Raw genomic sequence first — 25,712 nt, forward strand, 5'->3', positions numbered from 1 at the left:
TCCTTACTTTTACTTTATATCTTGTTAGAATTTACCATTAAAAATTATTTCGCCAGTAAAACTCCATTATCCTTAATTATTACAATGACATTATGTGTCATGGGATTGATCATGCCAACTTCCTTTTTTTCACATTTAGTTATGCGGCCGGTACGTGTTACACTTATCGGCCTTACTACATTAAAATATGCCATGTGTCAAATCTGGCATAAACTTTATAGGGTCGCACCATTTGATTTCCAGGGGGGCATGTGAGTTTTTTGAAAAAACAACTTCGCCCACTAGTCAGACAAGTAAGTTTTACAAACAGGATACGATGAGAACTAGTACTGGGTGTTTTGATCAATCTGGGCATAGAGTTCCTGCGAAACAATAAAAAACTTTGCCCACTAGTCAGACTTTGTCTCGTTCTATACGTTTATTTTATAAGTGTGAACTTTTTTATTGCCTCTACCGCTTGGGCAAGTTATCGATGAGAAACTACCTTCTGATCTTCACAACGGCTTAGGCTACTTTTACGGATTTCATTTCATGACAGCTGAACGTATGACCCGGAATTGCGGAAGCTATGACTAATGTATTCTACTTTGCAATGACGTAGCAGGCCTTTTGGGGAATTACTATACCTGCATTAAAGCTATTATAATTATCATGACTATATAAATAAAATGTTATCAATATTATCAAGATTAATAGGTGAGACTATAAACTAATTCGCTTTCATTAGTGACTGAGTGAGTACATGTATTTGTTCCTTCCAAACAGTAAGGACATAATTATGGTAATATATTTCCATCACTTTTTTTTTCGAAATTCGATTGTCTGTCGCATTTATTATACAGGTATTCGTATTGGTCCGCATTTTGCCCCTAGGACATTTGGTTTTGGTTTTGGTCACGTGGTTTCCTATTATCCTGCCTAAGCTCTGGAGTGATGTCATTATCAATATCTTTGTTTGCACCCTTTATTAGAAACTTAAAATGTGTAGCAAGCCGTTTCGGAATTCATTTCAGTTTCTTATATATCGGAAATCAGGTTTGAAATTACCTTGATCAAATTATACAAAAGAAGTTTTTAAATTTCGCAGAGAAGTCGCGGGAGGGGAGAGAGGGGAAAGAGGGTGTGTGGGGGATGTAAGGGGAGGGAGAAAGAGAAACAGAGTGGAGAGAGCATTGAAGTGGGAATGAAAGGAGAAGGAGAGGAGAGCTCGAGAGTGGAGTGGAATAGTGTGTAGGGGAGAGTAGATATCGAGTGTGGGGCAGGCGGGAGATAGGAGGGGGAGTGGAGCCTAGGTAAGAGGTACCACTCTTTGCAGTACCATTGTCTAATACTCTCTCCTTTTATTATATCCGAACAATGTAGTATTTCCACTCTTTGCAATACCATGGTGCAATTATACTCTTATCTTCTATTCAAAATGAACAATGTAATTTATCACTCTTCGCAATACCATTAAAGAACATTTCTGTCCATCTATCGGAACCCGGGGGTGACTGTGGATTGGGTATGGACTATGGATGTGCTGTTGGAATTCAAAAAAAAAAATACAAAGTTGGACTAATTAAGCAACAACAAAATCAATCGCTGTTTTTGTAAGGTTGACTTTTTATTATGTCTTGCACAGGAATCTGTAGTACAAAATAATGCTTTACATAATTCATACACATTGTATGGTAACATTGAGAATGTTTAGATATTTCATATCACATTATATAGTACTAGATTTCGCGGTTCTCGTGATAGGCTTATCTCTAATTACCCAACACCCGTTACCCATAATACTTGTCCTGACCTTTCAAACTACTACGATATACGTCTCTCAATGATTAAGACACGACTTAATCAACTCTGTTTTGTAGCTGTGACGCTTACTTCGGTACCCATAATATGAAAACCCATAGTTCGCCTATTCCAAGCCCTGTCCTTACCATAACTGATGATTTTTATGTTAATCATTATAGGCCTATTGGTCCGATGAGATGCACCTGTTAGTCACACTGTAATGCTTTCCGATGCGCGATGCGGTACTCTGCTCACACCTCAGTTGATACTCCGCGATAGCACACCGCGAGTACGCGATATCGCACCGCGAGAACGCGATAGCGCACCGCGCGCATGCGATAGCGCGCGGACAGAGGGACGGACGGACACATCATGATTAGTATTATGATGCAAGTTTATAGCTCATTTTAGCTCATTTCTGTGCCCTCTCATTGGCATGCGCGAACGTGTGAGTACGCCAACAATATACCGAGCACAAAAAGAAAGAAACATCAATAACTTTACAAAGCTTTGTATTTCCTATTCCCGCTGTAAAATCAGGTGTTCATAGCAAGTAAATTCTGCGTTTTATTGCAATACCATTGTATACTCTACTCTGTCGACGGCGTAACATTTTCCAACTTATCTCTAATACAGTGTGGGTTTATCGCACCTCACAATGACATTGTAAGTTCGCTTCCACAATTTAGTTTTACCACTCATAATTCGTAATGCCATTGTCCATTACTGTTCCTCTCGCCTCTATCGTAGAATATTTTTACGCAATACCCTCAGTCCTTTCTGTCAACTCTATCCAACAAAATGTATAATAATAATGCTCTTTCTTTGTACTCACTTCGAACAATAGAGTTTTACCACTCTTCGCAATCCTATACATGCCCTGGTTATAAACACACATAGAAATGAAGTGCACACTTGTTTGATTTTTCCTATTCCTTAATATTACTATTAAGGTATCCATTGCAGTATTTTCCCCATCTATTGTGTTCTGGGACAATTGCAATTCTTTGTAGTATCAAATCGCAGCTTGCAAAATCTGGTACAGATCCATTGGTTTTAAAATAGAAACTTGTCAAACAAAGATTTAATTCTGCATAGTGCAGTTTTGTCCACGGCAAATTCACCGTGACCTTTTCAGCTATAAACCCGCTTAGTGAAGATTAAACCGAAATATGCAGTACTAAACCATTATAGTAATCGATTGTCCAATGCACATTTCTTACCACGTGATAATATTAATCCAATGAGCGATCGAATTGTCCGCTACGGTCGACTAATCCAATCGATAATGACGCTATTGACGTGTACGGGTGGAGCTCCACTGACTGAGTTTTGGGGATTTTTCACTGGTTTGCTATCATTTACTCATCAAGGCGCTCCACCGTTATTATAAGGACTATGCTAATAATTTAAAGATTGACATGTAGAAAATAAACCATACTTGATTGACAGAAAGTACTAAATTTGTACCTATTACGGTTTGGTGGCACTCCTCTTCCAAACGCGACCAAGTCAGGGCGGCCCGGTGAAGCAAAATGTGCATTGGATTAACATGGGAATTTGGAAAAGATGCTAGATTTCCTTTCTCATACAAATGCATGCTCCCCCGTTATTAAAGCTTGTACCGGATTAAAAATTCAGATATTTTGACAAGAATAAGTAATTGAAACATAGAGCAAGTACTAAAATCAGAGCTTTTATACGTTTTGATATATGACGCTAACTAGTTCATCTCCTATACCCACAGCACAGCGCTACTAGTACGGGTCAATTACCTATGTGAGTGCCCCTGTGTTGTGTGCATACATGTAGTTAACAATAACTGCATGATGGTGGGATAATCGTAAATGTTCTGTCTATTGTATTTCAATAATAAACCACTTTAACGTAGACCTGCGTATTGTGTATGATACGATATCCGCCAATAACCTCCGTAAACCATCTCACATTTATAGGAGTTGACGTTTACCACGTCCTGTTCTCCATTCGTCATTTACCATGGAGGTTCAGTATGTTTAGTGATGTAATAATTGCAAAGAAAACCAAAGGAAGTAGAAAATTTGATGAGTACCCTCCTTTTCTTTCCTTAAGCTTCCTTGAATCGTTATTACATGACCAAGTTACAAACTGATCATATTCTTGAGATACAAGATACGATACCATCTACTTTCAGCATGTTCACTGTCTGTGAGACTTTGTCAAGTAGCTGTAATTCGTCAGGTGGATCTACAAGAAATAATTAAATGAGATTGATCAGCTCAAAGACATCATTCACTTTGTCTTATCCATGTTGATTTCACCATCTCTGCGCATTTATTTCAAAATAGACGGTTTAATTCTTCAACACACCAAGATCTCTAGATCATATTAATCTAGTAACTAACCTGATCGTCACCATTTGTATGCCTCTGAATCCTGCATTATTATGTTGCTTTATGTTGGTCCACGATCACAAACATGAAGAAATGAAAGACTTGCTAAGATCTTGCGTATGAGAAAGACTTTGAAACGTTTTATTTTCTTTTTTAATTTTTTGCAAAAAAAATAAGAAAAAAAGTCTAGGGTCGGGACTATTGTTGGGGTCGGTCGGGTTACGCCAATCAAACAAATCTTTAGGCCTTAATGAATATTATTATATCAACGTATACAATCGATACCTCAGAAGGTTAGAAGTATGATGGCAACGTATACCTGCCTTGGTGAAATCGGAACAAATCAATCTTCGTCCACTCGTGAGGATGATCATACTCATGTACCATTCATCTTGTGTGCCACCTTCATTTGTCTCAGTATTTGAATGAAACATCGCTAGGTCATGCTCCCCGCGACCCGCCAAAATATTTATATTCTTACCATTACGGTCATTGGTCACCTATACCAGACTCGATTGTCCTAATCAGCTTTGGCATATTGCATTCTACGTCATATTCTGTACAGAAGCGATAACATTCTTCATTACCAACCATCAATGCTAACCAACCATCGGGATCGTATCCGTCCTCTACCACCAGTGGAATCACATGCTTCTTCAATTTGTACGAATATGCCGCTTCTAAAATTCAAAGTACAGTAACAATTAGTAAGGTGTCCTATTGCTCTCTTCGCATTCTTTGTTTTCACATACTAACTAAACACATGTATGCATGGACGAAAAATAACAGACCGCGAACAAGCAGTCAAAGTCTTAGCATCACACGATAATGAGGGCCGATTGTTCCATGAAATACGACAAGTAAAACTGCTACGTACACCGCGTGTTTTACGGTCTATCTAATCGCGAAGGCACGCAACGCTCTATCGCGTATACGCGAAGGCACACAACGCTGACGTGGTCGTATAGACACGGCTCGAACGATCGGCCCTCATGAATATGCGAGAATTCACAGCATACAATGCACGAGGACTTTGACTGTTGATACATGGTCTGTTGTCTAGTAGTCTGTGCATATGTAGTAACCTATAATAAACCGGCCCGATGCATTATGCCGACTATAGAGGGCGACATTGCAATGTGTAGCCATTTTTACCATGTTCGCTGAAAGAATCAGTTCAGTTCTTATTATTACATCACTAATTAGTAATATTTACCTGAACCCAGTATGACACTGAGCGCACGATAATTTCCCGTACCATACCGACGCTGAACCTAATAACGAATTTATCATACCACTAAGTCATTCTAAATATTGGAATAATTACGTTTTTAAACATTTTAATTGCTACTAAATAGGAAAAACATTACAAAAAGTAGATGACTGTTCCGCGTATTACAGATTGCGTGCATTTTACGCGCCCAGTTTACGCGAATCGCCTTTATACGCGTACCTCCACCGTACACGCGTATCGGGCTTGCGAAATACGCTCTCACTGACTGGATATAAAGCGTAAAATACGCACTCACTGACTAGATACGAAAATATATCAGGTTAGCGGTGTTCTTTGATGTTTCCCTTAGTGGTATGATAATAACGTCTATTTCTGGATTCCCACCCACGGAAAGGGAAGACCTGGCCGCTCTAGGACAACTTGGTACTTGGAAAAATGTTATTCAAAGGGATAGATTTGGCAAAAAGCTAAAGTTGCTATACGAAGGACCGGGCCATATGGAAGTTTCTCCTACGTCAGGCAGCAGGTGCAGAAATGCACGATGCTGTCTGATAGGTACTGGGTAGGTAGGGGGGGAAGGTAGGTAGGTAGGTAGGTAGGTAGGTAGGTAGGTAGGTAGGTAGGTAGGTAGGTAGGTAGGTAGGCAGGTAGGTAGGTAGGTAGGTAGGTAGGTTGGTAGGTAGGTAGGTAACGTTTACCTGATCGACAATTGGAGCTGTCTTTGTACTTCTGTGACATACATAGTAGAACAACCTGCGCCATTTCGACTGCCTTGCCTGCCTTGACCATGGACGCAATGTCACCTAGAAATAAAACATTAAAAGTATATACTTTGTTCATTTGCTGGGTTTAAAGGGATTATCAGTGACTTGCCATACCAGAGCACCCTAAAATTCATCAACATTTGGAGCAAGCATAGTTGTGTTACTGAAACATGCGAACGAAATCTGCTACAAAGAAAATCTGACATCAAAATAAGATGGAATAACAGTACGTCTGTATTTGTAATTATTGTGCGAGTGTGGACTGAAAATACACAAAGGAAAAACGAAATACATGACCAACTTTGACACTAGAGAGTCCATTGAAATTGACAATGAACCGATAGAGAAAGTAGAAAGGTACAAGTATCTGGGCAAGACAATCAAGATGGAAGACAACACAAGAGAGGAAGTCTTACTAAGAATCAAGGCTGGATGGTGTTGATTTGGCAGATACAAAGACATCCTTTGTGATAGAAAGCTACCAATGACATTGAGGAGGCGTATGTAGAATCAGTGTGTGTTACCTTCCATAACCTACGGCGCTGAAACCTGGACATAGTGAAGTTACACTACACAGCAAACATGATTCGACCTTTGCAGTACTTAAACTGGTTAACAGGAAACTACTCCAGCAAAATCAATCGATAAAGTATAGTCTATCATCCACAATGAATAGTGGACTGCACTTATGCCCAAATATGGCACTTGCCGATCAATAATCACCCACTTGAAATACCCTGACTCGCTGCACTGACCAAAGTTATGGAGAGGTATGGGAGCTGGTTTTGCTGTTATCTGTCATTCATACTGCAGTTACTGTCCGTTTTCCTATACACAATACACAGTGCTCTCACCATTGACGCGTGACCCCTACAAATGATGTACGTTGTTTCAATGAGTGTTATCTTGGTTTAATAGCTTTTAATGGGGTTAAGTCCTGCAAAGGTCGAGATGAATTCTACTGTAGACATGACTGCATCATGTTACATATCAGGGAGGTACGAACATTTGCAGATGCCCCACATACTCAGTAATGTATACATTATTCTTGATTGACAGCAAGTACAAAAAATATCCGTCAAGTGGTTTAGCTTTAATGCCCTTCGGAAGAGAGCGGTCAACAAGTGAGTGATAGTAACTAAAAGTTGCATTCGATTTACACATTTTGCAGGTCATGCCGTGCCCTACTTACTAAAACACCAAAGTGCGAATATTTCCAAATATCTAATATCTAAAAAATATAGGACATGTTACAAAACTATATTTCCTAGAATTTCAGAGAGTACAAACAATATTGGCCGGTTATTTTTCACACAGTGACGTTAACTAGAACATGCCCTATACCGCTAACATACACTGTTTGTAGAGGTCACATCTTAATGGTGAGAGCACTGTGGAAAATGAACAGTAACTGCAGTATGACTACAACTAACGATCTGGAACAAAACAAAAACTCATCACACCACAGCGAGCCATGGAAAGACGCATGCTCGACATAACTTTACGAGAAACATTGAGATAAGAAGCAGAATATGAGTCAAAGACATCTTGGAAAGGATTGGTGAAGTGAAATGGAGATGGGCAGGACATGACAAGAAAATATGACAATAGATGGACAAAAAGATCACTGAGTGGCAACCAAGAACGGGAAAGTGTAGAAGAGGAAGGCAAAGACGAAGATGGCGAGATGACTATTATAGAGGCACAAATTGGGCAAGGGATGCTCAAGACAGAGATAAATTGAAGATTCATGAAGAGGGCTGCATACTATTACTGAGGATGTAACAGCCTATGTGAGGTGAGGTGAGTGTGGTTGTTGAATTCGGCATGGCATGTTATACAGAAGTGAGGGTGTTGAATTCAAAAAAATTTTTCACCTATAGCTATGGTAATTAATCCTGTTACGTCAGTACTTCTACGGCGAATAGACACCGAGGATATACAGGTTATATTTGCTTTGCTTTATGCATATACATGATACGAGTATAAATTATGGTGATCAAATCGTCTGATCATAATTTAGTAGTGCAGTTAGACAAAAGATATTATACAGAATACACCTGATAATCCTATAAAAACCTTGAGGAGAAACGTGCGCCATCATTTAATCAGCGAGAAATTGGAGTTGATAATTGGATTACAAATCAGTTACATTTATAACAATTGCATCCTAAGTTTACAGATTATTTCAAATCTTACTTGAATTGTTTTCGTCCATCCACACTTTGTATCCTTCTCGTACAAGACGTTCTTTAATAGCACGAACACATTGTTTTGAGCTTTCTTGATAACTCAACATGACATGACATCGTTTGTTCTTATTTGCCGCCATCTGGCGCCCCACAATTACTTCCTGGTAGCTAGGTGGCGGTGATTCCCCGTCATCCTGTGGTCGTTCAAGAAGAGTTTCTTCGTAGGTAGGAGGTGGATTCTCACTGGCACCCAATCTGGTCGGTGGAAAATAGCGCAGCTCATTCCCTTCTATTTCCCACAAAGCGTAACTACTTGCTTCTTGCAATGACGTGTTGTTGGAGCTTTGCATTGATTCTACGAAGTACTGAAAGCAAATAGAACAAAAATAAGGTTAGCCACAAAAGCCGTTACACCAAAATTATACATCTCAAGCTTATTGATATCATTTATCGCCAAGCGACTAAGTCGCTGTAACAACTCAGTTATTGAAAACAATAATTGTATAGGCTCCGGGACATCCCGCTCAGCGACAAAGACAGCCGCATGGTTCTCGGATTGAAGCGCTTTCTTCAACAACTCTTAAAAACTTCAGTACAATTTGTTCTGCGGAAAGCTTCTTCGTTGCCGTCGAAGCAGTTGACTAGAATACTCATCACTTGCAGAGTTGCACGAGTTTTCAACAATACCAAAAGGCCGAAAATGCTACCCATATTTGCGGCATTTGTACTAAATACCCCCAGGCTTGCTGGCATAATTCGGCGTCTTGGGTATATTCATGCATTGCTGTTGCTATTCCGATCATTACCTCGACGTAGCCAGTTTCTACGATGACTGCCTCTAACGTGTGACAAAATTAGGGGAATTCTGGAGTGGAAAAGCGTTCATCTGATGACATATTTTTATCAGCAGGTACGAAGTACTTGAATGGTATGTTTGACCAAGCACATAGCACTTCAGCAAAAGTTGTCTTAGTATAGTCTTGGAAACTGGCTAATGTCTGCACCAGATCTCTGTATTCTCTTTTAGCTGCCACAAGCGATTTGGCCTGTTTTTGCTTGTGGTGACACTGCTTAAGTTTTGTCGGTAAATGCAGCAACGAATGGGCGAATGATTTTTTCGACATGTCTGATATAATAAAAATTACAAGACACAAAGTTATTTTGTTATCTTTGACAATATATTGTCTAGCTTACGCCTTTATTTCTTAAATTTTATATATTCATTCTTTCTCTTTTTCTGTTTCGTACTGTTAATGTAAATATTTTATCATCACTTAATATTCCAATATATTTTACAGTAATTCCATTTTTCTTTATCGGTATTTATTCTCAGTTTCCGTTTTGTACTCAACATTATTTGATCAATTCTTTTTTTTTATTTCCTGAATAGATAACATATAGGTATAGATTTTCCAATATCATTGTATATTGTTCTAGATTTGTAAATAGCTAAACATGCTAAAACAATTAAAATATTTGCTAAATGTTTTCCATTACTTTCAATATCCCACCCACATAAAATGCTTTTTAGGTTTATTTTAAACGAGTTGCAATTTTCCATTTGACAGAAAAAAGTTTGAAAATTTAATCCAGAATGAGTTGTTATTTGAACACACAAAGAATTGTTCCAAATTAGCTGTATTATTACAAAAATCACATATATCTGAATTACTAAGTGTCCATAAATGCAAATTCCTTTTACATGGAATAATATATCTATTTTCAATTCTGTTTCAAATTTTAAATTGAAATACCTTTTCCCACACTCTTTCATACACCCCATGCTTTCCCAATACTGAATACACACAGGTTTCTCCAGATCAGTATTTAACATATTATAAATTTCTTTAGTTTCAAGAATGGACATATGTTTAAATTGCTTACCCTGAAATTCAACAATGATTTTTCTTTACAGGAGGACATAGAATTACTCATTTTTTACTCTACTCTTTTTTCCAGTTTTCAGGAATCGCATGAATTAATTTGTGAAATAAGAAAAGGTTCAGTGGAATTTTGCTAATTGGAGACAGTTCAATTAAATTTATACACCTATTATTTATAACAATGTCTTTGTAAGAGCACATGTGGCCGAGTGGATAAGGCGCCCGACTCATAATCCATAGGTTGCGAGTTCGAGCCCCGCTCGTGCCAACGTGTTGTGTCCTTGGGCAAGGTACTTTATCCTCATTATGTGGTTGGGTTGGGTTGGATGTTTGTATAGTTGTTTGTTTCAATGTTGCAATATTGGCGCTGATTAAGCTGCTGCCTGAAAATTGCATTGTGTCTGTTTAGGTGTGTTTAATGTTCAATTCTAGCAATTTGAACTGCGGGTCGCCATTAGAGTTTGTAATAAAACCTTCCTTTTTTTCATACGTATTACGCCTGCATTGATTGATCCATTCCTTGAAGAAAAGAGCTTTATTTTTAAGTCTTATATTTGTATTGCCCCATAATATAGTATTGTTGTTTACAGAAATGTTTTCCTTTTTCTGTTTTGCAGAGTGTACCCCGGGAGTGTACCAAGCTTTTAGAGACACAAAAACACAAAATTATAATAACTGGATATGGGTGTGAGATGGTAAGCATATCTCATAAAGTAACATGTTTCGAATGTTTTCAGTAGCCAGTTAGTCCAATGATGGGTAATAATAAACAATAAAATAAATCAAAATAAAATTAAAACAACGAAATGTTTAGACGGTGACGTTGTTGTTGAAATGTATCGCTTATTCTTTCTGTTTTTTAAATATTATGCATCGTCACTTGATGTGGTTCCTTAAAAGAACGATGAAGATCCCGTGGACTGATAAAGTGTCTAATGACGATGTCGTAAGTAGAGCAAATGTGAACAGGAAGCTATTACGTGAAATCAGAGTTAAGCAGCTCAAGTTTGTTCCTTGGTCATATCCTCCGAAAGGACGGTTTCGAGAACCTAGTATTGACAGGAAGGATAGAAGGTACAAGGAGCCGAGGCAGGAAGAGAGTGATGTGGTTATCAAATCTGAAAGACTGGCTAAAAGAAAGGGGAGCTGAACATAAAGCGACAGAGCTTCTGGAGATGGCCTGTAACAGAGAATTGTGGCATGACATGATCGCCAACGTCCTAGGACATGGCACCTAGAGAGAGAGAGAGAGAGAGAGCATCGTCACTTAAAGCTACTTAACTTTCACCAAAAAAGTATTAATGGTAATACTTACGTTTCTGAAATCTATCTTCGACAATATCAATGGCGACATGTTATTACGAGCGTAGTAGTCTAGTTATAATATTAAAAAAACAAGAAGTAACTTACTGAAATATCCAAAGTTTTAATGAAGAAACAGATCGTCAGCTGTGTTATCTCTATAAACTCGCTCAATTTCGCAAAACGTTTTAAGCCCACTAATTACTAGTCAGACCAGACTGTTAATGCGTATAATGTAATATTATAGGAATTGGTATAAATGATTAACATTCTTATCATTTCGTATTTATGTAGTTCCATACAGGTTTCGGGTTACTGCACGTGGACAACTTAAAGCCATATTATAACATTTCTTTAAAAATAGATTAGTATTAATTTTCAATAAAATATTAGCATTTACTGTCAGATATGTCCCCTTTTAATTTTGAGCCGAACAAGTGAGGTAAAGCAAAGAAAATCGGAATTTACAAATAGCGCCAATGCATGTCACCCCGGCGGTTGTAATATGGTACGACCCTCTGGGGGGGGGGTATGTGTGTCCCGCACGCCGTGTACGTAGGGGTGTGTTGACATCGCATACGCGTTCGACTAATATTCCTATCGTAATAATAAAATGCTGATTCAGGCGGTTTATTCAAAATCTCGGATTTTGACAAAACTACAGGACCTAAAGTCTTTGCAGAGAATATTTGTTTACTAAAGTACATTACAATCGTGTAAAAACCAGAATTTAAATTTTTTTTTGAGGGCGTTCTCCTCAGCAAATGTTATAATATGGCTTTAACTCTATCTGATATAGAAATTGACGTAATGTAATGAGGGTATTCTCCAAACAGTTTTGGGGTTGTTCTGATCGAGTGGTTTACCTAGTGACGCACCATTTGATTTCCAGGAGGAGGGGTGGAGTTAAAAAAACTCAAAATAACTAAAAGACAAATATATTACTTGTTATATTGGGCGAGATCCAAAAAATCTTTTAAAACATAAGATTAAGATCAGTATATGAGGATGTTGACCCAAAGAACTTATGGGTGGATCTTGATCTATCACAATGAGTAGTAACAATACTCATTCGCTAAAAGATTGTGATAGAAAGGTTACAAAGTTCTAGCACACATTCCTAGATGTTTTGATACATTTTGTGATATCTTTTATGTCTTAATCAACTTACTAATTCCATATTTCATATATTACATAAATGCTATTCTTACATAAACTTGGTTAGAAGTAGATTGCTCACTAAACTAAATTGTTATGAAGATTTTCTTAAATCTACACATAATTGTCTTAATTAATGAACACAAGAGGGAGACATGATATTTTAACAGGATAGAATGTTTCATGGAGTTCTTAGCCTTTTCATGGAGTTATCAACTTTATGGTTTTAACAATCCCAAGTTACGTTAGTTTGGTCTGAGATTCTTAATCTGAAGAAGTTGAATCTACACTCATGATACAAGTCTACTGATAAATAAAACTATGTTTATATATTTAAGGGTAGATTCGGTATTGTTGGTCGAAGCAACCAAAAAATTGATTTTCATTATCGAAATCAATATATTGTTGAAAAATAACACTTAAATGTTTTGCAAAAGTTAATTCTACAAATCATATACATTGCTTGATTTATTGTTGTTAATGAGTTTACGATTAACAAAAGTGTAATTGTTCTAGCCCTCTTTACAACATAACTCAAGAACTACGGGACTTACAAAAGTATATCTGTGATATTTGAGTTCTTCTACACACTCGCTATGAAATGATTAATGTAATTTTTGCCAAAGCCCACTACCATTAGGGACCGTTCACAAACACTTGTAAGGGGGGGGGGCTGATGCAAAAAGGGGGGCCCTGAAATTGTTTGACCCTCCTAAGGGGGGGCCCTGAAAAATTGAGTTTATATGCTTTTATATGGGGTTGACCCATAATTTTCATGTCAAAAAGGGGGAGCCCTGAAATTTTTGAGGTCTGTAAAGGGGGCCCGAAAAACTTTCGCGATAATTTTTTTTGCATCAGGTCCCCCTTACAAGTGTTTGTGAACGGTCCCTTAGCAAGATGCTGTAAACTACCAAATCGCAACAGTTTAATATAGTTGCTGTGAACCTTAACACAATTTGACTTGTGAAGAAATCTTGATAGGTCTACTCTGTCTTGATCTATACGTTTATGTGTAAAGTGTGAACTTTTATTGCCTCTACCGCGTGGGCAAGTTATCGATGAGAAACTACCTTCTGATCTACACGACTGCTTAGGCTACTTTTACGGTTTTCATTTCATGAGAGCTGAACGAAAGACCCGGAATTGCGGAAGCTATATGACCAAAGTGTTCTATATACTTTGCTATGACATAGCAGGCCTTTTTGGGAATTACCATACCATCAGCATTAAAGCTATTATAATTATCATGACTAGAAGTATATAAATCAAATGTTATCAATATTATCAAGATAAGGTGAGTACAGGTATTTCCCAAAGTTGTTCCTTCCCAACAGTAAGTACATAATAATTATAGAAATATATTTTCATCACTTTTTTTTAAATTCGATTGTCTGTCACATTTATTATACAGGTATTCGTATAGGTCCGCTTTTTGCCCCTAGGACATAATCTTCACAAACGACATACCATTCGGAATCGGTGTGATGAATATAAAAATTGTACTTTAGACATTCATATATGTTATTTCTTTGGTTTGGTTTTAAATAATGATCTTGATATGATAAGCGAGCTGATAAACTATATAACTTTGCCTATATTCTACAGGTAGGCTGGGGATCTTCGAAAATGCCTATACTCTATACCTATTTTGTTCTGTTTTGCAGCCCATGTACCAATTTTTCACAAAAAGTACTCAAAGAGTACCAAAATTTGCCAAATTTGGCGTATTGGTCTTCACTGAAAACCACCCATCGGTATACAAAAATCGCTGACAATCGGTCATTTCAAATATTTAGTTTTAGTTTTGGTTTTGGTCACGTGGTTTCCTATTATCCTGCTTAAGCTCTTGAGTGACGTCATTATCGATATCTTTGTTTGTACCCTTTGTTAGAAACTTATAATTGTAGCAAGCCGTTTCGGTTTTCATTTCAGTTTGTTATATAATCGGAAATCAAGTTTGAAGTTACCTTGATTAATTAAATTATACAAAAAGGTTTTAAATTTCGCAGTGCAACATTCACGAGCAGAGAATTCGAACAAGTCAATTTACATTTGAAAGCGTAATTTAGTTTTCGAAATAACCTAGGCTTTATTTTTATCTGTGAAAAAAATATAGACCATCGAAATATTTCCACCGAGATTACAAAAGAATACCCTGAGAATAGACACTTTAGTGATATATACACTATTTATACACTTCTCTGTTTATGTATATACCGCATGCATATGATCGATATAATAGAAAGCTATATGACTTCCAATATAGGCTGGTTTAAATTGACTTATACTCGTATTTATTACTCGAAAGAAATGAGAAGAGAGAGAGAGAGAGAGAGAGGGTGGTATGTGGGGGGGGGGGGGAAGGGGAGGGAGAAAGAGAAACAGAGGAGAGAAAGCATTGGAAGTGGGAAGGGAAGGAGGAGGAGAGCTCGAGAGTGGAGCCAAGTGATGGTCAGAATTTAGTCGACCATGACTTGGTCCCCGGCGCACTAATCTGGTGTTGTGACTGCCCAATTGGGTAGATTAAAGCCGCTTGTTATGTTGTATTCTATTGTTTACGTGTAACACGGGTGAATGCAGTTTAAAAACCCCGCCAAGGACGCATCATTTCATATTTTAGGTGGGATATACACTACGGGGACCCAGCTATGGTTGCCATTGAGGTGTTAGAATGCGTGAAATGGGATTCGTCTATCCCCTCGTACAGTCCTTTCTTTGTACTCACTTCGAACAATATCACAATATTCGCCGTAGAAGTGATGATGTAACAGGATTAACTACAATAGCAACAGGTAGCAACTAGTACGTTCACGCGGTACCTCTCCATTGAACCATAAAATAATGTCAAAGCACAGGAATAAAGACCTTTATCGTAAAAAATTGAATTTTCATATTATTCTATCACTGGCACCTGTAAGATTATTATCTTTGAAAAGAGCGGTATTGTATTCAATCTATGATTGCAGATATACATAGGCGATGAGTGCAACCTGCTTGTAATGTAGGGCGATATATTCAAAAATTGTTTTAACCTGTTGCTATGGTAGTTAAAATTGTTTTAACCTGCTGCTATGGTAGTTAATCCTGTTACTCTTCGCTACGCCATTGTATAATAAGCCTTTTTGAAATATGGCGGACACAAAAGGAGAGGGCGTACTTTGAAATGAGTAATCTTTTGTCAGCTGAGAAGCATACAAATGATTACTCACTTCAAAGTACGCCCTCTCCTTTTGTGCTTGCCATATTTCAAATCGGCTTATACTTTTAACTTCTCTCTCTGTGTCTCTGATACTCACTCGAACAATAATAGCTTTACCATATCTTGCAAAATTGGCATAGAATAAATAATTTAAAGAATGCTATAAATATCATCAAAATATATTTACAAAAATAAAAGCCCTGGTTATAAAAAAATATAGAAATGGAGCCCACACTTGTTTTCCTATTTTTTAATATTGCCATTAAGATATCCATTGCACTATTTCCCCATCTATCGTGTTCTGGGACAATTGCAAATCTTTTCAGCTTGCAAAATTTGGTAAAGATCCCTTGTTTTTAAAATAGAAAAAAACGTCAAACAAATGTGAATTATCCATATGTTTGATTCTGTAGGATTATCTTAAAAGTTCTGTCTATTGTATTTCAGTAATAAACCACTTAAAGGTAGACCTGCGTATTGTGTATGGTACGATATCCACCAATAACCTCCGTAAACCATCTCACATTTATGGGAGTTCACGTCCTGTTCTCCATTCGTCATTTACCACGGATGTTTAGTATGTTTAGTGATGTAATAATTGCAAAGATATCCAAAGGAAGTAGAAAATTCGATGAGTACCTTCCTTCCTTTTTTCTTTCCTTCCTTCTATACTCCTTCCGACGATATACTTGAGATACAAGATACGAACAGACCATCTACCATCAGCATGTTCAATGTCTGTGAGGCTTTTTCATCTCATACTTTGTCAAGTAGCTTCAATTCATCAGGTGCATCTACAAGAAATAATTAAATGAGATTGATTAGCTCAAAGACATCGTTCACCTTGTCTTGTCCATGTTGATATCAGCATCTCTACGTATTTATTTAAAAATTGATAGATTAATTCTTCAACACACCAACATCATTAAATCATGCTAGTAACTAACCTGTTTGTCACTGTATGTATGCCTCTTAACCCTGATTAGTATGTTGCATTATGTTGGTGCATGTTCACAAACATGAAGAAATGAAAGACTTGCTAAGGTCTTGCACGTTCGATATAGGACACTAGTACAATATCATATCAACATCATTAACCTTACTGAATATATTAAATCAAAGTATCAATTCTATACCTCAGAAGGTAAGAAGTGTATTAATGGCAACGTATATCTATCCTGATGAAATCGAACAAATCATCGTCCTCCAGTGAGGACGATCATACCCATGTGCCATTCATCTTGTGTGTCAGCTTTATTTGTCTCAGTATTTTAGTGCAAACACTGCTAGGTCATGCTCTTTCCGACCCATCAGAAGATCTATACTTACCATTTCATTCATTGGTCGCCTATACCAGACTCGATTGTCCTAATCAGCTTTGGCATATTGCATTCCACGTCATATTCTGTACAGAAGCGATAACATTCTTCATTGCCAACCATCAATGCTAACCAACCATCGGGATCATATCCGTCCTCTACCACCAGTGGAATAACATGCTTCTTCAATTTGTACGAATATGCGGCTTCTAAAATTCAAAGTACAGTGACAATTTGATGGTAGTAAAGTGTCATATTACTCTCTTCGCATTCTTTGTTTTCACATACTGACTAACCACAAGTATGTAACCTATAATAAACTAACCCGATGTATTATGCTAACACAGAGGGCGACATTCCAATGTGTAACCGTTCTTACCATGTTCGCTGGAAGAATTAGTTCAGTTCAGTTCTTCATTATATCATCACTAATTAGTAATATTTACTAACGTCTACTTCTGGATTCCCACCCAAGGAAAGAGAAGACCTGGCCGCCCTAGGACAGTTTTTGACACGGCAGTTTTTGACACGAAGATATAGGGATGATGACGCTGTGTGGTAGAAGCTGAAGTTGCTACCGGGGACCGAGCCATATGGCATATATGGAAGTTTAACCTACGTCAGGCAGCAGGTGCAGAAATACATGATGCTGTCTGGTAGGTAGGTAGGTAGGTAGGTAGGTAGGTAAGTAGGTAGGTAGGTAGGTAGGTAGGTAGGTAGGTAGGTAGGTAGGTAACGTTTACCTGATCGACAATTGGAGCTGTCTTTATACTTCTCTGAAAGACATAGTAGAACAACCTCCGCCGTTTCGACTGCCTTGGCCATGGACGCAATGTCACCTAGAAATAAAACATTAAAAGTATATAATTGTTCCTTTGCTGGGTTTAAAGGGATTACCAGTGACTTGCCAAACCAGAACATCCTAAAATTCATCAAAATTTTGAATCAAGCATAGTTGTGTTACTGAAACATGTGAACGAAATCTGCTACAGAGAAAATCTGATTTTATTATAGTGCGAGTGAGGGTGTGGAATTCGGTATCGCATGTTATACAAGAGTGGGGTGTTGAATTCGGCATAGCATGTTATACAGTATGTATCCGCTGTAGAAGTAGTGATGTAACATGATTAATACCCAATAGCGATAGGTGGCAGCAATATTTGAATGTATTGCTCTGCAATTACGCTGCAACTCACTCTGCATCGCACCATATTAAAGAATAGGTATAAAGAACTGGAAATTTCACATTCACGTTTCCCTCGCACCTGTACGATTAGAACGGCATTGTATCAATCTATGTACGATTGCACACATTCACATACATGACAGGTGATGAGCGCAGCCTGTTTATAGTGCAGGGTAATACATTCAAAAATTGTTTTCACCTATAGCTATGGTAATTAATCCTGTTACGCCAGTACTTCTACGGCGAATAGACACCGATCATATACTCGCAGATTAATACTTCAGCCAAACAGGTTATATTTGCTTTGCTTTATGCATAGCATATTTGATGATCAAATCGTCTGATTATAATGCAGTTAGACAAAAGATACAGTAACGTTGATGAGAAACATGCGCCATCATTTATCAGCGAGAAATTAGAGTTGATACTTGGATTACGAATCAGTCAAATTTATAATGCATCCTAGGTTTACAGATTATTTCAAATCTTACTTGAATTGCTTTCGTCCATCCAAACTTTGTGTCCTTCTCGTACAAGACGTTCTTTAATAGCACGAACACATTGTTTTGAGCTTTCTTGATAACTCAACATGACATGACATCGTTTGTTTTTATTTGCCGCCAACTGGCGCTCCACAACTACTTCTTGGTAGCTGGGTGGTGGTGCTTCCCCGTCATCCTGTGGTCCTTCAAGTAGAGTTTCTTCGTATGTAGGAGGTGGATTCTCACTGGCACCCGATCTGGTCGGTGGCAAATAGCGTAGCTCATTTCCTTCTATTTCCCACAAAGCGTAACTACTTACTTCTTGCAATGACGTGTTGTTGGAGCTTTGCATTCTACGAAGTACTGAAAGCAATTAGAACAAAAGTAAGAAGGTTAGCCACCCGGATGAACCACTATTTGGTATTTTTCATAACACCGAATTTTGGATGGTCCATGGGAATTTTTCTAATAACAAAAATGGTATGATATTCTGTTCTCTGGAGTTAAGCATCCCCTGTGAACAATTGTTTTCATTGATTAGATTCATTTTCTTTATTAAAATATGCATTTTTACATTTTGCGTGACAAAACCAAGTGATTTTTAATCACTACAATATTTCGTCCTTAACAAAAAAGGATATGACTGATATGTTCATCTGACCTACTTTTCTGGGAAACTTGTTTCCGGCACTTCTTGGTCTCTTATCCAACCTTTAAAAGCGGACTAGTGGATCAGATGACCATATCAGTCATGTCTGATGTGGCCATCCGATGTGCAGGACGAAATATTGTATTGAGTAAACAATTACTTGGTTTTGTCAAGCAAATGAAAAAATGTAAAATTGGTTTATATTCCCCATAAAATAATGTACGAATATAGTCTAGCATGATTCTGAATATGGCATGTGATAAATGACGAGCCCATAATTTTACATAATGCATACCTAGAGATTGGCTGACTGGTTTGCCATCGATTCAAATTAACTACAGGGAAATTCTTACCTTGAGTTGAACTTTGAACCGTAGCGTCATTTCTGATGTTTTCAACAAAAGCAAGGCTCCACAAGACTTTGACAGCATATTCCTGTTCTTCTTCCTTAAACTCCCCATTTAATATCTGTGCTACAAGAGCCGTTACACCAAGATTGTACATCTCAAGCTTATTGCCGTCATTTATCGCCAAGCGATTAAGTCGCTGCAGCAACTCAGTTATTGAAAACGATAATTTCATAGGCTCCTGGACATCCTCAGCGACAAAGACAGCCACATGGTTCTCGGATTGAAGCGCTTTCTTCAACAACTCCACTATGAATTTCACGCAATCTGTAGATCTCAATAATCCTCTCTCTTGCTCATTGGCAATGCTAGCGAGAATAAGCACAGCAAAAGCTTTGATGCCTATGTTTTCAGATTGAATGTAATCATTTAAAACTTCGGTACAATTTGTTCTGCGGAAAGCTTCTTCGTTGCCGTCGCAGCAGTTGACTAGAATACTTATCACTTGAAGAGTTGCGCGAGTTTTTAAAAATTCAGAAGTTTGTGAACGGAATGTGCAATGTTTCAAATTACCCAAGGCTTGAACCATGACATTGATGCCTCCAGATTCTACGAACCTCTTAGCTACTATCTTCTTCCGTTCGTCAAGAAAGTTGATGATACCCCAGCAAAGCAAACAGAAATTGTGCAATGCTTGCTGGCATAATTCGGCGTCTTGGGTATACTCCAGCATTACTGTTGCTATTTCGATAATTACCTCGACGTAGCCAGTTTCTACGATGACTGCCTCCAACGTGTGACAAAATTCGGGGAATTCTGGAGTGCAGAAGGTTTCATCTGATGGTACATTTTTATCAACAGGTACAAAGTACTTGAATGGTAGGTTTACCCAAGCACATAGCACTTCAGCAAAGGTAGATGTAGTATAGTCTTGGACACTGGCTAATGACTGCACCAGATCTCCGCATTCTCTTTTAGCTGCCACAAGCGATTTGGCCTGTTTTTTCTTGTGGTGAAACTGCTTCAGTTTTGTCGGTAAATGCAGCAACGAATGCGCGAATGATTCTTTCGACATGTCTGATATAATAAGAAATTGCAAGACACAAAATTATTATGATAACTGGATATGGGTGTAAGATGGTAAGCATGCATCTCAAAAAGTAACATGCTTCGTATGTTTTTGGTATTAGGGGGCTGTTATTTTCTTCGGAAGGGGGGTCATAAATATACTAGGGGGTCATAGAATTTTTAGACCAAAAACAGGGGGTTATGATTTTTACACCAAAAATAGGGAGATTATAGCATTATTAAGGGCTGGTGACTCAACATTTTCGCGCGCATTCTTATAACCTACGATCAACATGTGCGCACAATCTTTATTTACATAATGTTAAATTTTTGCGCGCTTCGTGCGCCTTCTTTGCACTTACGATCCAAATTCTAATACACTCCGTGCACTTTCTTCGCACTTTTCGTTTTTTCGCAAAGAATAATTTGTCTTGAATTTGTGTAGGCTGAAGGTGGGTCATAAAAAAATTCGACTCGAGATAGGGGGGTCATAAAAAATTTAGCCCGCGATAAGGGGGTCATAACAATTGACTCCAGTCACCGACATATTCATAACCCCTCTAAAGAAAATGACATCGCCTTAGTCCAATGATGGGTGATAATATAATAAGTTATCCAGCTTAAAACAATAAAGTGTTTAGTTGGTGTTGTTGTTGTTGAAATGTATCGCTTATTCTTCCCTTTCTTTAAACATTATGTATCGCCACTTAAAAGGGCATATCGTGATCCACAGCCTCATCCCCCCACTTTTCCCCCACAAAGTTTTGATTTTTATACGACTGGAAACCTCTGGCTACATAATGTTAATGTACCAAAAATTTCTTGCAGATTAATTCGTTTAGCAAAAATATCGTCAAATTTGAATTTCGTTCTTGTATACCATGAACGAAATTACAACAGTGGCCTATGGAGCAGTGTAATACACATAATCATGCGTAACTCGCAAACGCAAAATCGGAATCAACTGGAATTTTGGGAATAAACTTTTTTCGTGGATATCTACTGAAAAATGTCATAAAAAGAGGATGCTAGGATCACGAAATACTCCTTTAACTTTCAGCACAAAGTATTAAGCATGGTATTACTTGGGGTTGAAAGTTTCTGAAATCTATCGTTGGCAGTACCAATTGCGACATGTTATTAGTAGTCTAGTTATGATATTTAAGAAAAACAGGAAATAACTTACTGAAATCCAAGTTTTGATGATGATACTGATCGTCAGTTGTCTACAAACTCGCCCAATTTCTCAAAACGTTTAGGCCTACTGATTACAAGTCAGACCAGACAATGTATATAGTATTATAGGAATCGGTATAAATGAGTAACATTCTTATCATTTCGTATTTATATAGTTCCATACAAGTCCGGGTTACTGCACGTGTTGTACAATTTAACTCTATCTGATATAGAAATTGACGTAATGAGGGTATTCCCCAAATGGTTTTGGGGTTGTTCTGGTCGGGTTGTTTACCTATAGTGACGTGGCATATGGGCATACAAAGAAGGATACATGGATATATTTTTTGTTTGCTGTTTTGGTTATTCCATGATCGGTAATTATTATTACACTGTGTGTCTTTGCCAAAAAGCCCCTTGCCAAATAGAATGCACGCCCCTAATATTAACAGAGGGTAGTCATGCACTTACTTACTGAACCCCCGGACTGAACCCCGTACTGAACCTGCGCTTTGTACTTCGAGTTTGAAATCGAGTTTTTAAACAAGTAAAGTAAGTTCAAACAAGATTTCATGAAACTTGTTTTCACCGGCTCTTAATGCACGTTTACAACCAACAACTCATAAATCTGCAAATGTGACGGTATTACATGTATTATGTGTACGTGTGGTCAATGGCGGTAGGTCAAATGATCATAAGATCGTGAGTTCGAGCCCTGGCGCAAGCGATTGTGTTGTATCCGTGAGCAAGCCACTTACCTCATATTGTTCCTCTCCAATAAATGGGTATTGTTGGAAATGCCCTGAGAAGTGGTGTGGCCACTCAATTTATCTTTAGGCCAAAAAAATAATAAATTGTCTGATTGCCATAGATCCCCTCGGTCAGTCGGTCGGGGTTTTGAGTTGTTGTTTCTGTTAAATATGGGGTCTTTGGGTGACAGCGATGCTGAAAGGGGGGTCGTAACCGCGGCCCTACATACGCGTCACCTCCAAAAGTGAGAGTATCCCCGGGTTTTTTTTAAACAGTTGACATGGTTGAGAAGCGTGAAGAAACTGTTTAAATTTTTCAGGATGTCAAAATTTTTCAAAGAAAAAAATATGTTCTGGAATTTCTGAAATTGGGGTCGGTATTCTTTTGTACGTTAAAACAAATCAAAACTAAAACTTGACCTTTTTTGCAAATTTTCCAGATTTATAGGGTCGGTTAGATGAGGACAATCAAATAACTTTGGGGGGGGGGGCTTACTTTTTACTTATGTTAGAATTTACCATCACAAATGATTTCGCCATTAAGATTCCATTATCCTTAATTATGACAATGACATTCAGAATAAGCTGATAGGATTGATCGTGCCAGCAACTTCCTTGTTTTTTCACATTAAGTTATGTAAGTTATGCGGTACGTGATATGCGGCCGGTACGTGTTACACCTGACTACATTAAATAGGTCAGGGGTTGCTGGGTTAGATCTGGCATAAAAAAACCGAAAACCGTTACATATGCAAATTCAGTTAGGTTGTGTGGTGTCTGGGCCACTCCGGGGCAAGTATATTATGATGGTCCCCTTCTGGGGACGATCACGAGGGATTTCCTGAGAGCCTCAGAAAGAGCATAAAAGTGTAAGAGGTAATTTCCAGATTTTGGTGATATTTTAGTGTAATTTTAGCCTCCAGAAAACAAACAAATGAACAAACAAACGCCCAACCTACCGGGCCAACCTACCGACCTTAATTAACAGGTCGGTCTACATAAATTGGAGTTTTGATATCTGAAATGTTTGGTTTAATTAGTAGTTATCATGGTTATATTTTGCTTTACTTGAGAACTTCATTAACACTAACCCCAAACGTTTGTAATGCACTAATGTCTGTACATCCGGTTTTTAACTTGGGTTTTTTGGTTTTGTATTTGGTTTTGTTTTGTTACTTTTTACACCTTTCAACAACACTGTGGTGTTATCTGGTTGTCTACTATTTTGTGCAACATTGTAGCCTATATATTTTACTTTAATATGATAATTATCAACCTAAACAAATGGTTATTGTTGGGAAATACCCATTGTTGTGTGTATTATTTGTTTAAATTTATTATCTATTTTTCTTTTATTTACTTTTCACTTACACATGCTGATATAATATACATTTTGAATTAATCATAGTTTATTAGTATCCAACTCATACGGTATTGAACGTAACTGTTTAAAATACAATCTTACAAAGTATATCGTGTTTTCATACTTTGTCTTATTATTCAGATAATTATTATTTTCATGTGCCTTGTTACTATGTGATTGCTATGTAAGAAGGAAAGGCACATGCCCTTTTGTGAATAAACTACTTTGAATTGAACTGAATTGAATTAAATTGAATTGAATTGAATTGAATTGAATTGAATTGAATTGAATTGAATTGAATTGAATTGAATTGAAATAGGTCAACATAGTTCAGAGTTGGCCATTTCCTGTCAAATACTATAGTAAATTCATTTCTGGCTTGGACAGAAACATATGGGAATACCAATATCATATTATGCCGGAATATATTTTAATATAAAAATATTAGTAAATAACCCTACCTGGTTATATTCTGATTTGGCAATACATTATATTTTAGAAATATTTAAATAGATAAATGAATACAAATTAATTTTGTTCATGTTTTGAAATTAAAAGCAAACAGATTTTCATAATTCCTTATCAAATAATTTCAACACATTTAGAAATTGTCAAAGTAATGTGTATCTATAATATTGATAGGAAGTTACACGGTAAAAGTTCAAAACATTATTTCACTAACAAATAAAAACATTACCTTTCCCCTCTACCGACAGTGCTTTCATTTCTTTATTGTTTTTTAATCAATGTTTAAATTACTCATTAAATTATAAGAATTTCCCAGTATTTCCCGGTCTTTTACTTCAGTCAAAATTCACCATGTTCACTGGGTGGCAATTGGTAAATACCAATATTAACCGCCTTTGTATTTATACTGATACTTATGTCTTCCGCAAATACATCCCAGAATTCTAACAAATTGCCAGAGCTTATTAGTAACCATGGTAACTGATACAGATTTTGAAAACTAAGAAATCAACCACTATTATAATCATGGCAAATGAGTCCGAACATTATAGAATTAGGTACAATCATGACAATGTTATTAATCGTCAATAATATAACTATTAGGCTTTTTCCCAAGTTTGGGAAATATCACAAATGTTAATTTTCTTGAGGAAATATGATAAAAAAAGAATCAGACATTAAAAATCCATGGGGAGTAAGTTAACTTTTTTACATTGAAGCTGATTTCTTTGCAAAAACAGGACTGGCATGTTTTGGAAAATCCACATGCCAGAGACCAAAGTGCCATTAATACAGCTGCCCACCCAGTAAATTATTTTCCCTGATTTGAGGGCAAATATACATTGAATTGCCCACCCAGTGAATTATCCTGTGTGTGCTAGTAATCAACTTCACCAAAACCAATTGTCTGCTGAAATTTACAGCTGCAATCCTATTTTTTCATCAAACATTCTGTCTTGTAAGTTGTAGGCCTATTTTCATGGGAGCGGTTACAATGAACGAATGACCCGGAATTGCGG

General features: G+C 37.4%; 2 protein-coding genes across 2 annotated transcripts; both read right to left on the reverse strand.

The window, feature by feature from the left end:
- Window positions 1–4,643: 4,643 nt before the first annotated feature.
- LOC140152307 (uncharacterized) lies at window positions 4,644–11,581 on the reverse strand. The gene is made up of 4 exons (XM_072174609.1): window positions 11,543–11,581; window positions 8,352–8,709; window positions 6,087–6,191; window positions 4,644–4,834 (listed from the first exon to the last, which is right to left on the reverse strand). The coding sequence occupies exons 1-4, from the start codon at window positions 11,579–11,581 to the stop codon at window positions 4,644–4,646; spliced, it is 693 nt and encodes a 230-aa protein (XP_072030710.1).
- A 4,365-nt stretch (window positions 11,582–15,946) lies between these two features.
- LOC140153439 (uncharacterized) lies at window positions 15,947–22,327 on the reverse strand. The gene is made up of 6 exons (XM_072176192.1): window positions 22,124–22,327; window positions 19,876–20,946; window positions 18,883–19,236; window positions 17,949–18,044; window positions 17,216–17,414; window positions 15,947–16,680 (listed from the first exon to the last, which is right to left on the reverse strand). Exons 2-5 carry the CDS (start codon window positions 20,942–20,944, stop codon window positions 17,224–17,226), a joined length of 1,710 nt encoding a protein of 569 aa, XP_072032293.1. The 5' UTR covers window positions 20,945–20,946; window positions 22,124–22,327; the 3' UTR covers window positions 15,947–16,680; window positions 17,216–17,223.
- Window positions 22,328–25,712: the final 3,385 nt, after the last annotated feature.

Source organism: Amphiura filiformis, chromosome 5, assembly GCF_039555335.1.
Source record: "Amphiura filiformis chromosome 5, Afil_fr2py, whole genome shotgun sequence".
In the NCBI taxonomy this organism is placed as follows: domain Eukaryota; kingdom Metazoa; phylum Echinodermata; class Ophiuroidea; order Amphilepidida; family Amphiuridae; genus Amphiura; species Amphiura filiformis.